This window comes from Mobula hypostoma, chromosome 24 (genome assembly GCF_963921235.1).
Source record: "Mobula hypostoma chromosome 24, sMobHyp1.1, whole genome shotgun sequence".
Classification (NCBI taxonomy): domain Eukaryota; kingdom Metazoa; phylum Chordata; class Chondrichthyes; order Myliobatiformes; family Myliobatidae; genus Mobula; species Mobula hypostoma.
The window spans coordinates 25279923-25295247 of NC_086120.1; the positions used below are offsets into that span (position 1 = coordinate 25279923).

The 15325-nt window shown below is 44.4% G+C and overlaps 1 protein-coding gene across 1 annotated transcript in view; it reads left to right on the forward strand.

Annotated features, from left to right (window-relative positions):
• The window catches only part of LOC134337194 (uncharacterized), a 77380-nt gene extending 63164 nt beyond the window's left edge, over positions 1-14216 (forward strand). The window contains exons 10-14 of the mRNA XM_063032023.1: positions 3056-3201; positions 5834-6028; positions 8361-8532; positions 9229-9270; positions 10272-14216. Coding sequence (XP_062888093.1) covers positions 3056-3201; positions 5834-6028; positions 8361-8532; positions 9229-9270; positions 10272-10373 — 657 coding nt within the window. The 3' untranslated portion in view covers positions 10374-14216. The remainder of the gene's footprint in view (positions 1-3055; positions 3202-5833; positions 6029-8360; positions 8533-9228; positions 9271-10271) is intronic.
• Positions 14217-15325: the final 1109 nt, after the last annotated feature.

A 15325-nucleotide genomic window follows, 5' to 3' on the forward strand; every position in this document is an offset into this window, starting at 1 on the left:
GCAGCACATCTTTGAAATACAGGTGTCCCCTGCTTTTCGAATGTTTGCTTTACGAAACCTCACTGTTACGAAAGACCTACGTTAGTACCCTGTTTTCGCTTTCAGAAGGTGTTTTCACTGTTACGAAAAAAAGCTGCACGCGGGGAAAATCAGCACGCGCCCTGAGCAGCCGCCCTCCCCCGGATTCGGAACTGCGTTCTCGCCGGCATGGCTTAAACACGTGCCTGTGAGCAGCCGTTTGCAAGATGAGTTCTAAGGTGTTGGAAAAGCCTAAAAGAGCTTGTAAGGGTGTTACACTTAATGTAAAACTAGACATAATTGAGCGTTTCGATCGTGGTGAACAAAGTAAGGACTAAGTGAGTTTGGCTTGTGGAAGCTGACGAACATGATGTTGAAGAGGTTTTGGCATCCCATGACCAAGAACTGATAGATGAAGAACTGATGCAATTGGAAGAGGAAAGGATAACAATTGAAACTGAATGCAGTAGCGAACGGACCAAAAGTGAAGTCGTCCAGGAACTGAACGTGAAGCAACTGCATGAGATTTTCGCTGCAATGATAAAGTACGACTTTAATTTTGAAAGGGTACGTAGGTTTACGGGATATTTGCAGGATGGTTTGAGTCCTTACGAAGAACTGTATGATAGAAAAATGCGTGAGGCTCAGCAGTCAAGCAAGCCTTCCGCATCAGCCGCAGCAGATGACGAACCTCGACCTTCGACATCGAGGCAGGCAGTCATAGGAGAAGATGAACTGCCTGCCCTAATGGAAACAGACGACAAGATAACACCCCAGTGTCCCACCACCCCGCGATTCACGGAGAATGCAGCGGTAGCTGGGAGGCACACAGCACATCTTTAAGAAAAAAGCCGAAATAAACAAGCTAATTAATTAGGTGCCGCCCAACATGTAATTGTCGGCCCAGATCAGAGACGACGCAATCGGAAATCGGCACTGATCTGGGCCGACAATTACGTGCCGGGCGGCACCTAATTAATTAGCCTGTTTATTTCAGCTTTTTTCTTGAAGATGTGCTGTGTACCTCCCGGCTACTGCTGTACCCCTGTGTGCCTTGCGGCAATGTATCTGTCGGTGGCCTGGAGGGTGGGGGTCACTGCACCACCCCAACCTGCAATGACTCAGTCTAACACACCATCATCAGTGTGTTCTGCGCTGTCTTCCCGATTCTGGTAAGTGATACTACACTGTACATACATTATTTCTACTTTATATAGACTGTGTATTTTTACGTGTTATTTGGTATGATTTGGCAGCTTCATAGCTTAAAGGTTACTGGAGAGCGCTTGCGCCGTGTTTTTGCCGATGGCGCTTGCGTGAGATTTTCACTACAGAGAACAGTGCAGTAATGATTGTGGAAAAGTATTTCTACTTTATATAGGCTGTGTATTTATCGTATCATTCCTGCTTTTACTATATGTTACTGTTATTTTAGGTTTTATGTGTTATTTGGCATGATTTAGTAGGTTATTTTTGGGTCTGTGGACGCTCACAAATTTTTCCCATATAAATAAATGGTAATTGCTTCTTCGCTTTACAATATTTCGGCTTACGAACCATTTCATAGAAACGCTCTACCTTTGGATGGCAGGGGAAACCTGTATGTTGGTGGTTGATGGATGAAGAAAAAATTGTTTGATTAATCTGATGGAGTGTTTTTCTTTTGAGGTTGTGTCTAGTTAAAATAGATAAGAAAGATCTAGTATGTATGATGTTTCAGAAGGCTTTTGATGAGGTCCCACACAGGAGACTGGTTGAGAAGGTCAGGTTGGGAGGTTAATGTACTAACGTGGATTAAGAATTAGTTATTGGATCGAAAGCAGACAGTGGGAATGAGCAGATCTTTCCCAGGTTCGCATGCTGAGGTGCCACACGGGAACCAAATATCATATTTCCAACTTTGCTAACAATATGAACGAAGGTAGGGTTGTGCGCAGGGGGGATATAAAGTGACTTCAAGATGATATGGATCAGCAGAGTGAGTGGTTAAGAACATGGCAGGATATGGTTAAGAACATGGCAGGATATAGATATAATGGGGAAACCTATGGAGATATCTCCTATGATTGAAAAGTGGAGTATTTGTCAAACGATGAGAGATTGAGTAGTGGTGATGTTCAAAGGTACCTAGGTGTCCTTGTACACAAATCACTGAAGGCAACATTTAGTTGCGACAAGCATTTAGGATGACAAATGGTAAGCAAGTCTTACTGCAATTGTACAGGGTTTTGGTGATATCATTGCTGAAGTTAAATGTACAGGAATACACTTGACCCAGAAAATATACAGTAAATATTCACTGGACTGAGTTCAGGGAGGGCAGGTTTGCTGTATGAGGAGAGGTTGAATAAATTGGCATCATCTTCTCTAGATTTTAGAAGAATGAGAGACAAATCTCATCAAAACTTAGAAGTTACTTAAAGAACATAAGCAGGTGAGAAGCAGGAAATACTTTTCTCATGGTTGCCAAATTTAGAACTAGGGTCACAGTTTCAGAAAAATTGAGTAAAGAAATTTCTCTTCATCTGGCATACAGAGGGTGGTGATTCTTTGCAACTCTCAACCCTGGAAGTCTGTGAAGGCTCAAACAGGGATCAAAACAGATCAGTTCTGGACATTGGGGGAGTCAAGTAGGGATAGTGTTGGGAAATGAAGTTTGAGGCAAAGTATTAGCTGTAGTTTTTTTATAATGCAAGAACAGGCCTTTTCCGACCTCTTATTTTCCCTTTTCTGAAGCTATCTCCCACCAGTCAAACCCAATTTCCTCTCAATCCCCACATGCAATTTATATGATGCTCCAATCATTCCTAATTTCTGCACCTTTTAATGTCCTGTCTAATATAATCTCATTTGCCCCTTTATAATCTTGCACCCAGTCCAAACCGGTCAGACTGCCGCTTTTGTCTTTGTGTACAGTATTTCCCAACCTCTTCAGAGTTCACCCCAGCCATGCGGCACCAGACCAGCCCCTAAGGTAAACAGATGATGTTGTGATGAGGCAAGGTGCTGACCCCTTTACATTTTCTGATCGTTTCAGGTGAAGACGGTTCCAGCGGAAATTAATGATGATAATGAGACACTTCAGTTCTCTGATAAACCAGCCAATGGAATCAATGTAATGAGTGCCACAGATTATAACTCACAACCAACCATGTACACCTTGGAGAGACAAAGTAATAGTCCGTAAGTGTGATTACACCATGGGGACTGTTTTACAGGCTGATGAGTAGTGGGAAGCATATCAAGAACTTGCATGGAAATTCCGGAGATATGATTAAGGTACAAAGTATTGATGATAGGAAGCTTCAGCTGTTCAAATCCAGACTGGGATAGTGATGAGTAATGAGATGGAGGGGGAGGAGATTCTGAGCAGTACATACAAAATGCTGGAGCAACTCAGAAAGTCAGGTAGCATCTACGAAAATGAATGAACCACCGACATTTTGGGCCGAGACCCTTCATCAGGGCAGAAGAGGAAGGGGGAAGATGCTAAAATAAGAAGGCAGGGGAAGGGGAAGGAGTACAAACAAGATAGGTGAAGCCAGGTGAGTGGGGGAAGAAGGATGAAGTAAGAAGCTGGGGAGGTGATAGGTGGAAAAGGTAAAGGGCTGGAGAAGGAGGAGTGTGATAGAAGAAAGTGGTGGACCATGGGAGAAAGTGAAGGAGGAGGGGCACCAGGGGGAGGTGTTGGGCAAGTGAGGAGAAGAGGTAAGGGGGGGTGCCACAGTGGGGAAAGAAAGGGAAGGGAGAGGCGGAAAAAATTACTGGAATTTGGAGAAATCAATTTTCATGTTGTCAGGTTGGAGGCTGTCTAGATAGAATATAAGAAGCTACTGCTCCAATCTGAGAGGGGTTATGGACCAACATGTCAGGATGGGAATGGGGATTAGAATCGAAATGGTCGGCCACAGGGAAATTCTGTATTTTGCGGATGAAGAAAAGGTGCTTAACAAAGCAGTCCCCCAATCTACCTTTGGGTCTCACCAATGTAGAAGAGGCCCAATCAAAAGCATGAGATATGGTAGATAACCCCAAAAGATTCACAGATGAAGTATTGCCTCACATGGAAGGACTATTTGGGCCCGGAATGGAGGTGAGGGAGGAGGGATAGGTGCCAAGAGGGAGATTAGTAGGAAGGGATTGTGAGGTCATCACATCGTGAGGAATGGATAAGGTAATCACGAGGGGAGCCTTCCCAGCAGGCAGCAGAGAGTGGGTGGAGGTGGTAAAGATGTGTTAGGTGGTAGGATCCCATTGAAGATAGCGAATATTGCAAAGAATGATGTGTTGGATGCAGGGCTCATGGGGTGGTAGGTGAGGACAAGAGGAATTTTATCCCTGTTATGGCTTCTAGAAGATGGGGTGAGTGCGGATGTCCAGGGAATGGAAAAAATGCGTGTGAGGGCAGCATCAGTGGTGAAGGAAGGGACACCTCATTCTTTGAAGAATGAGGATGTCTCTGATGTCCTGGAAAGGAAAGCCTCAACTTGGGAACAGGTGCGGTGGAGACAATGAGACTGTGAAAAGGGAATGACACTTTTACAGGAGATGGGGTTGGAAGAGGAATTGCCAAGATAGCCATGGGAATCAGTAGAAATATAAAAGATATTGGTACACAACTTGTTTCCAGAGATGGAGATTCTGAATTCTGTTCAGGAAAACCTTCTTGATCAATACGGTTGTGGTACAGCTAGACAAGCTTCTAGGACGTGAGTCAAATGGAGCAAGTATTAATGGGGAGACCTCAGAAGAATAGTAATCATAATATCTGCAAGAAATTACGGGCCCTTCCAAGATAAATTGCCCATGACAGGGTCGTCTTCTTATCGTGTCCACGGGCAGTCTATACATGGCCCAGCCAGAACTGGACAAAGTTTTGTGCCTTGATGTTGAATTCGGCAAGATATGCAACAGTACAAGGTTCTTCTAGCGATGGGCATTGCAGGAGATGTTGCATAGTTTGTGACTCAGTTCCACATTCACAAGTTATCGGGCTGGTTGTATAATCCCCATTTGCTTAGTGACCCCTTTGAACGACCTACACCAGTCCTAAGTCTGCTAAGGCACTTCCAGAGAGAGTGATGGAGGCAGGTATTTTCATAGCATTTGCATAAGTATCTGGACCTGAATCACCAATGTAGAAGGCAAAGGACAACTGCTAATAATTGGGATTAGTACTGACAGTGCTTGGTGGGCCAAAGGACGTGTTGTTTTTCTCAACTCATAGAGAAAGCCAAATTTCAGAAGGTAAATAGAGGTCACAGCATGGTACTTGGAAAAGGGAGATCTTTATAACGGAAATGTTGCAGCCGCAGTAAATGTTCATTGCCATGAGGGAGATAGGGTGGGGAAATTAAACCAAGAACTCCCAGGATAACTATGGAATAGAGATTGAAATAAAGCTGAAAACAAAGAGCCAATGATGCTGGATCGGAAGGAACAGTGATATCCATAAGAAATGTAGGGACATGCTAGATTCAGTTACAACCCACTGGCATAATGCTAACCCATTAAATGGACACAAGAAGTTACTTCTGATCAAGTTATCTTGAGGCTATCCTAAACAGTGTGTATTCAACTTTGTGAATGCATTCTTGGTGCAAGCATATAATTGGTACCTCAATTTCATTGACACTGTATAAGAATTTGTGAGTTCTTGTAGCGACAATCTAATGGGGTTAATTAGAATCTTCAGTGGGAGTCAACCCTGAAGAAGGCGAGAAAAAAAAGGATATATCTGGAGTAGATTCAGTCAGATTCTTTATCCTGGGTTTCTGAAGATGGTGTGATTGGTCTCTGTGTGTTCTGTTGCCAGGTACTGGCCTGCCTCTTGCCCCTCGAGGAACTTCAACTCTACTCCATCGGAAGACATGTTGAGGAAGCCTCCAGCTGGTCGGAGGAAGGGGAAGAGGAGACAACGCAGATCGGAAATGGAGGAGTCTCAGTATGAGACAGATTACACAACAGGAGCAGAATCTGGTGAAGACATGGATGAAGACGAATGGGAGAGGTGAGCAGTACAGAGGAAGGTGGGCTCCTAGCATTCCCTGCCTTATCCTTCCACCCTTAAAAACAAGCTTGCGGCCCTTTGGTAGACCTTCCCTACTGCTCGTTCATCATGCTTGCCCTCAATCCCAGCCATGGATGAGCAAAGATTAGAGTCAAAGTGTTTGAGTCCACTCAGGGATTTGAACCCATAATCAAGGCTGACTTTCCTGGAGAGCAGTGTGTTCAAAGGGGGTACGTTTTGAGGAGAAGTGAGGAGAGCTGAAATTGAGCCAGTTGATGTCTCGTTGACAGTTGGAGATGGAAAGATCCAAAGCAGGCAGAAAACCAGAGCTGTGTGTCCAAGGAGAGGAGGGGGGTTTGGACACAGGGCAACACTTCACCTCCAGACCGGTGTGGTTGTCTACTGTATCCGGTTCTTCCAATACCATCTCCTCTACTTTGGTAAAACCAGACGTAAATTGGGGTTCGCTTTGTCAAGCACCTCTGCTCCATCTGGCAAGAGCAGAATTTCCTAGTGGTCGTTCATTTTCAATCCTATCTCCATTCCCATTCTGACATGCCAGTTCCAGGCCTCCCCTTTTGCCGTGGTGAGGCCAGTCGGGCTGGAGGAACACCTCATATTCCAGCTGGGTAGCCTTCTACCTGATGACATGAACATCAATTTCTCCTTCCAATAAAAATTTCCCTCACTCTTCCCTCTTCTAATCCCCATTCTGGCCTCTTACCTCTTCTCCACACCTGCCTGTCACCTCCACCCAGTGCCCCACCTCCTTCCCTTTCTTCCACGGTCCACTCTCCTCTCCTATCAAATTCCTTCTGCTCCAGCCTTTCACCTTTCCCACCCACCTGGTTTCACCTATCATCTTCTAGCTAGTCCTCCTTCCCTACCTCCCAACCTTTTTATTCCGGCGTCGTCCCCCTTCCTTTCCAGTCCTGAAGGAGGATCTCGTCCCGAAACATCAACTGTTTATTCATTTCCAAAGATGCTGCCGGGCCTGTTGAGTTCCCCTAGCATTCTGTGTGTGTTTCTCTGGAGGTCTGATGGGGTAGGTGCTGAGTGTAGAGGTTACAACCAGTCTCCAGTTAGGGAGCTGCTGATTTAGTATTGAGATGAAGAGATACTTGTTTACTCGGAGGGTTGTGAGGTTTAGAAATCTCCCTCTCAGGGTTGTGGGCTCTCAGATGCTAGGTGTAGACGTGAACATTATCTACTATCTTGTTCTTCTTTTCCATTATTTATTTTAATAACTTGATTTGTAACTTTTGTGTTGCACTGTACTGCTGTTGCAATACAACAAATTTCATGACGTGTCAGTCATGTTGAAGCTGACTGTGAGTGAGAGCGATAAAATTCAGATTGCTGAGGAAATGCAGGAGTTGAACAACCTGAGTTAAGGCCAGTGTTCAACCGTAACAAGCTTAAGGGGCCGAATGGGCTACTGGGGCTGAGACTAGAAACATAGAAAAACCTACAGCACAATACAGGCCCTTCGGCCCACGATGCTGTGCTGAACATGTCCTTACTTTAGAAGTAAGTGGAAGCTTAATGTTAATGGGCACTTCATGCTTGCTGTGGACTCAGTGAGCAAAAGTGCCCGTGTCCTTGCCTTTTGGCTCTATGGTCCAATATCTTGTATTGAATCCGAAGCGGGTTTATTTATAACCGACGTACTGTATGGCGTGAAGTTTGTTATTTTGAGGCAGCGGGACGGTGCAAAACATAAAGATTATCATCTTTTTCACAATGCAAAAGAGGAATAATGTGGTAGTGTCCACAGGCTCGTGGACTGTTCGGAAGTCTGAAGGCGGAAAAGCAGAAGCTGCTTCTAAAATGTGAGGTTAAACAGGGGACCGATACAGCGTCTCTGCAGCAAGGCAGCTCTGACACACGGTGTAATCATAAAGGAAGGGCTGAGTGAGGAGAGGGGGAATTGAGAACTGGAGAGATTGAGGGAAAGGGGAAGCTAAGGGAGGTACGGTTAGGGGAAAGATAACAAGAGGAGGGGTTATTAAGGCAGAGTATATGTGTGCAAGTACCTATCCCTGTTTGTGAGCATGCACTTGTGCTAATTCTGGTAGAGAGCCTGGTCTCGGACTACCTTGGACATCCTCGCCATTGGACCGAGACCTCACTCTGTCAACCTGGTGCACCATGAGACTCCCTCAGTAAAAGAATTCTTGCAAAGGCATCCTCCACTCCTCAGTCAGCTACCCCCAATCCCTCGGAATCGGGGACAAACGCAAACCTTTAATAAGATTCAGCCTTAACCCTCCAGGGAGCGTGAGATGAAGAATGAGTCGTGCACTGACCCTGCCCTTCCTTGTCTTATCAGGTTGTACCCTCCCATCACCTCTAACCCCATACGGCAGGAATACAAGCACGAATTTGATGCTGACCATCAGGAATATAAACAGCTTTGTGCCGAAATGAACGAAGTCAACAACCAGATTAATTACCTGAATAAACGACTAGATGTCTTGACCGAAGATGACCCCAACTATCAGGTATGGAAGCACCTCATGTCCTCCCCAATGTCATCAGACCATAAGGAACAGCTCCACCATTCAGTAGGATCGTCTCCCATTTTTTTTTGATCCAGGGTCATTTTCCTTTACTAACCCCACATCCCTTGTTTGCGTCAACTTGAGCCATTGCGTGCTCACCCCCCGCCCCAGCTTGGGCAGTGGGGTAATGGAGCTACAGTATAAATGCTGGCCACAAACTGAGGCACCCACAAATCCAGATCCAGGCCCCAAGGAACTCGAAACAAATCCTGTTTTTACTTTGTCTTCTGTCCTTATTCTGGTTTTCAGTGGGACACTGGGTTTGTGATGGGGGTAGCTGGGTGCTTATTTGGTGAGATAATTGCGAACCTGTTTGTATCAAAAGCCTGATATATTTTAAATGGATGGGGCTTCCTCCATTTAACCCAGCTCCCATTACCCAACGTATGACATTGTGTCCTATATTACAGCACCAAGCACCCTTTGGAGATCAGTGTAATGGTGTATTCTGCACTTGCCTTAATGAGCGTAGCTCAGGAACATTCAGGACAGTGCAGCCCACCTAATCACACCCAGCCATAACCAACCTTTCGCTCCCTCGGCCAGTGACACAGAATGGTACATTTCATTGTATGTTTTCATGTACGTGTGACAAATCAAGCTAATCTTCATCTGTTGTATTTTATTTTGTTTCAGGGCGTTGCCGAGGAATACAACAGGTTAAAGGATTTTAAACAGGTGAGTGAGTTACTGTAATCAGTGTACAATCAATAGATTAATCTGCAGCCATGTCAGATCCTGTTGTGATCCCAGTAAAGACTCCTCTCTCAGTCTGCAGTTTCTGTGCTTTATGCATTACAGAACCCTGGGGGCAATGGCTGGTTTGCACTTAAAAGATTCTGTATGACACATTCGGTAGCATTCTACAGTAAGTCAGTACTCTAGACTTGCAGACTAAAGTCCTGGCTGACAAACCGGTGCTGTACTGAGGGAGTGTAGCACTGAGGTGAGATATTAAATCTCTCTCATTATTCACAGGAGTGAAGTTCTGAGAAAAACATGTATCTATCAACAAACAGCAGAAAAACAAAATCTTTTAACTCTTTAATGTGACAAGATTCCTCCCTCCCTCCCTCCCTCCCTTCCTCCCTCCCTCGACTACAAATCCAGAAATCTAATCTCTCTCTCTCTCTCTCTCTCTCTCTCTCTCTCTCTCTCTCTCTCTCCCTCTCTCTCCCTCTCTCTCCCTCCCTCTCCCCTGCAAATGAGTGATGGGACTGTGGAAGGGGAGCTTTACTCTCTATCCCATCCATACTTTACCGCCCTGAGTGTGTCTGGTGTTGGAATTTTGTGCCAGAACGAAAGGTGCTTTGTTCTCCAGTTTTGACATCCTTCTCTTGACAAAGAAAATAGCAAAGGCAGAACAAAACTGTATTAGTTAATTAAGCCCACCTCCCCCACTGGGGGCTTAGACTGCCAACAGCAGCTCGCCAGAGTCTTCTGTTCTGAGCAAGTCTTCCAGGCTTAGCCCATCTTCTGGATCCTTCCTCTCCTGGGAATGGGCTCTTTGGAGCTTCTGTTGGTGTTTTTGTAGCTCTGGGGTTTCACGGGCTGTGGTTGTTAGCTCTCCATGCCCATTCCTCCTCCTCTCACAGCCAAGCTTGAGACCGTCCGGGGGGAGTTAGCAAAACTGAGTGCTGGGCGAATGTTGTAACCTCTGTGGCTCGTGTTGCTTTCAGACCTCCGACTACCAGAGTAAGCGGCAGAGGAGCAAGCAACTGAAGAGCAAGCTGTCCCACATCAAGCGGATGGTCAACGATTATGACCGTCAGCGAGAGTAAGGCCGAGTGTGGATGCCGAACCTTCCTCCCCTCCCCCACCCAGCCGAACACGAAAACTGAGAATAAACTGCCGTCATTATTGAACATTCCAAACTCCAGTTGGAAGCTCCCCCATGGACTGGAATGCCAGTATCATAATCTGGATCACAGTGAGTTTGAATACTGCCAAGCCCTCAGCTCCAGTATTAGTCTGGAGAAGATCCCCTGTGACTTCTGTTCCTATGTTACTTCACTGGATATTTTGTTCTAAATGCGTGTGGACAAGCATTTATGTCTGATGTTCAATATATGGTTAATTAGTTAACCAATGGTTGATATCTGGGGAAAGGAGCCAATCCATGGCATCAAACAAGGAGAGAAGTTAATTCACGTCATGTGGTCTGTGGAAGGAATCTGAATGGGACGTAGAATGTATCCACAACCATGTGAATGACTGTAATCAGTCAGGATGTTACAGTAAATGAAAATTTAAAAAGAAAAACAACTGCAGATACCGGAAGCCTAAAATAAAGTTATTTTAGGTTGATGATAATCCATGGCCAAAAGGATTTTTTAAAATCTTAACTTTGTTCCCAGGTCCAGGAAGAAAACTGCATTTAGAAACCACTTTATGATATAAGTTGAAATATTCTAAGGAGCCCTATCAAACTAAACTTGAAGCTGAGCCATGGAAGAATGGTGACCAAAAGGTCCAAGAAGTTGGGTTTGTGGAATACCATGAAGGGCGAGGGGAGGGGAGAAAGAGAAATGGGGAAGTTAAGGGAGGGAATTCCAGAGATCAGGACATCAGCAGCCAAAGGCATTGCCAGTGATGGAGGGATGGAAATGAAAGATGCAAAGAGGCCATTTGGAGGATCCTAGGGAATTGTAGAACTGGAGAACATTGCAGAGATGGAGAGATGTGGAGGACATGAGGATATCTGAAATTTCAAGAGTTGCCTGGCAGGTCTCTGAGATCAATGGGTGATGGACGAACAAGAGCATGTGAGAAGGGCTATGGGGCAGAAGGTTTAGGATGAACTCGTTTGTGGAGAGTAGTTCAAGGGAATGCGACCAGGAAAAGAATGCAAAAATTGAATCTGAAGAGGAAATCTTTTCAACGGCCCTTGGCTGAAGCAGCTACTGTAATTTTCTGGAGGTGATTGACAAGTGAAGGTTTAGAAGGTTGACTTGCAAATGGTAGAATGCCGAGGTTATGAGTGGTGCAGTTTAGAGTTGGTGTCCAGGGAGAGGGGTGGAAGGAGTGGAGAATACAAGATACTAGGGACCACAGATAATGGAATCTGGATAAATAATCTGCTGGAGGAACTCCGTGTATCTGTGGGAAGAAAGCAATTGTTGGTATTTCAGGTTAAAACCTTGCATCAGGACAGAGTGGAGAGCGGTGATAGCCAGTATAAAGTGAAGGAGAATGGTGAGACAAGGGTCTGACGTGATTGGTGTACTGAGGAGGGGTGAAAGATGACAGGCAGGTAATGGCAGGTAAGGGAGGTGAGAAGGAGAGTGTGACAGGTGAATGATAAATGGAAGTAGAGAAACAGATACAATGGAGTAATGGGGGGGGGACGGGGTGTGAATGAGGTTCGTACTGGACTCTAATGTCCCCAATTTTCTCTTTTTTTTTGTGTGTGCCATACTCTGGCAGAGCCTCGGCGACCACTTTTTCAAGTGGTTGTCTTGGAGGAAAGATCCTGTGAGTGGTCCCCCACGGCCTCCTCACAGCGGTGTTTTTTTTTTATGAGGCCGAGTTGGGAGCTCGACACTCAACCTGGCACGGATGGAAAGCGTGCCCGGGTGTGGCCCGACTGGCTTCAAACTCGGGAACCCTCGCTCCGGAGTCCGGCGCTGATGTCACTGCGCCACCATTTTCTCTAAATGGAGTTATTGAATACCAGAAAAGTGACCCAAACGTGGGGCAGTGCCAACCAGCAGTCCATGTTCTAGTGGTGAGTGGACGGAATCTGGGGTCTAAAGAAATCAGTCACAAGGTCAGAACTTTGGGCTAGTGGAGAGGGAAACCCGTGATCAGTCCAGGTGCCTGGCGACTTGTAATGTTCCAGTCCTCTCGCCCCGAGTCTATCCAAATGGAACAGCTTCGTCAAACTTGCCAGTGATACAGGACTATTTTTATCAAATTTTTTTTTTAATTGCATCTCTAGTTTTGTTTGCGCTTCATGATTATTTACACTTTAGCAGCACTGAAATCTGCAAATTCAGAAGTAATTATGTGTTTAAATAAGTCAACAGTATCAAGTAATTTACTCTGAACATTGCCATCTTTACTTCGACTAGAGGGCCTTGTTTACATTTATGGGTTATTCGCTGATTTGTCTTGCGTGGAATCAGAGGGTCTGGGGAATTGGAAAGGGTGGTTCTTACTGTTAGGTACGTGTTAATTCAGAGCACTAAGGTTTGTAAGTTTTGACAGTTTCTATACAAAATTAATGGCAAATAGGAGTGAAATAATATATGTTCATTTAAACTCCCAAAATACTGGGCTGGATTTTGGGGGTCAGTAGCAAGCAGTTTGTTTTTTGTTTGTCTGCACACATTTTCTATGGGATTTTCCATTCTAATTGAGTACATATTTAATTATTTAAATACAGGACTGTCTGTGGGCAGCCTGGGATTTGTGTGCATGGTCAGACTAGACTATCATTGGTGAACACTACAGCATCTGAACCACACATCTCAGTTAAATCAAAGCCATGAAAGTAAAACAGAGGGAAAGGAGGGAGAAAAGAAAAAGAAAAAAAAATTGAATATCCAATAATCAAAATTTGATAACATTATTTGGAGAGTCGGAGTTTGTTAGGCAATTACTAAAATATTATACTGATATAAACTTGTCTACAAGGAAAAGAATGAGCTCCATTTGTTTCTGTGGAGATTTATGGATCAGGACTATAATTTCACTCCTCGTGTTATGTTTGAATGCCAAGTTTCTCAGCAAAATCTCTGGAAGAGCCTGGTACCTTCAGTGAGTATATTTTTGGTGTATTTTTTGTATAACTGTGCAAATATTAGATACTGTCCAGGTTAAAAATGGCAAGCATAAATATCCTTGTGATAAGTCATACTGTAAATCAGACTCTGTGGAGATGTTGAACCATTTTAATGCTTTTTCTAATATTTCTCTGGTGTAATTCCGTCACCTCAGACTGTATAAATTAATCAAATTCCATTGGTTTGTTGTGAAAATAATCATTTTATTACAGATTTTGTATAGCAGTAACACCCAATTATTGTAAAAATAATGCTTTAACCTGTTTCAATATGAATTTTTAAAAAAAACTCTTTGTATGGTTTGTATCTTAAATATTTAATATCGTTTAGTAACCAGCAGTGATGGAGTCTTATTATGCAGGAAAGCTAGGTTCTTGTCCACTGGCGAGTTTACCTGTAAATTAACCAGACCATATCGTAGACTGACAGTCTTGGGAGGAGTCCATTCCGTCTATTGTGTCTGTGGCAGCACTTTGAAAGAACTCCGATCTCATACATTGTCCTGTGAAGTTCTTTCTTCATGTAAATATCCATTTTGTATTTCTCTGGTGTAATTTCATCGCTCTGCTTTATTTCAATCTCTTATTTATAGTTCTGCTGGGAGCTGTTGGTATTTTTTCCCCTACCCTTTCTCTCTCTCATGGAGTTGTGTTGAAATACTTTCCACAGCCCTTTCAGGCAGTACCTTCCAGATAGAAACATAGAAAATAGGTGCAGGAGTAGGCCATTCGGCCCTTCGAGCCTGCACCGCCATTTATTATGATCATGGCTGATCCTCCAACTCAGAACCCTGCCCCAGCCTTCCCTCCATACCCCCTGATCCCCGTAGCCACAAGGGCCATATCTAACTCCCTCTTAAATATAGCCAATGAACTGGCCTCAACTGTTTCCTGTGGCAGAGAATTCCACAGATTCACCACTCTCTGTGTGAAGAAGTTTTTCCTAATCTCAGTCCTAAAAGGCTTCCCCTCTATCCTCAAACTGTGGCCCCTCGTTCTGGACTTCCCCAACATCGGGAACAATCTTGCTGCATCTAGCCTGTCCAATCCCTTTAGGATCTTATACGTTTCAATCAGATCCCCCCTCAATCTTCTAAATTCCAACGAGCACAAGCCCAGTTCATCCAGTCTTTCTTCATATGAAAGTCCTGCCATCCCAGGAATCAATCTGGTGAACCTTCTTTGTACTCCCTGTATGGCAAGGATGTCTTTCCTCAGATTAGGGGACCAAAACTGCACACAATACTCCAGGTGTGGTCTCACCAAGGCCTTGTACAACTGCAGTAGTACCTCCCTGCTCCTGCACTTGAATCCTCTCGCTATAAATGCCAGCATACCATTTGCCTTTTTCACCGCCTGCTGTACCTGCATGCCCACTTTCAATGACTGGTGTATAATGACACCCAGGTCTTGTTGCACCTCCCCTTTTCCTAATCGGCCACCATTCAGATAATAATCTGTTTTCCTATTTTTGCCACCAAAGTGGATAACTTCACATTTATCCACATTAAATTGCATCTGCATAGACAGACATAGAAAACAGACATAACACAGACATAGAAAAATCTCTGCTTCGTCCCCTCCAGGTCTGATGCCAGTTTCTTTAAATCCATGCCCTCCTTTGCACTGGAAGCATGTCTCTTCATATTTACTCAAACTTTTCTCCTCATTTCAACTTCCCTTGGTTAAATTTTCTTTTACCCTTCCATGCTGTAGAGTGAAAACAGAGCTTCTGCAGTGTCTATGTGATTAGCTTCTCATTCCTGCAACCATTACAGTAAATCCCCATTGCATCCTCTCCTAGACTTAAAATCTCATTGTTGGCCCCATAAATCAGGGGTGGCCAACGTTTTACATTCCATGCATCAATTTTTTCACTCATGAGTTCAGATGGGCCATACAACTCTTGTACCCCCATTCAATTCTTGTAAGAAATATGTTAATATA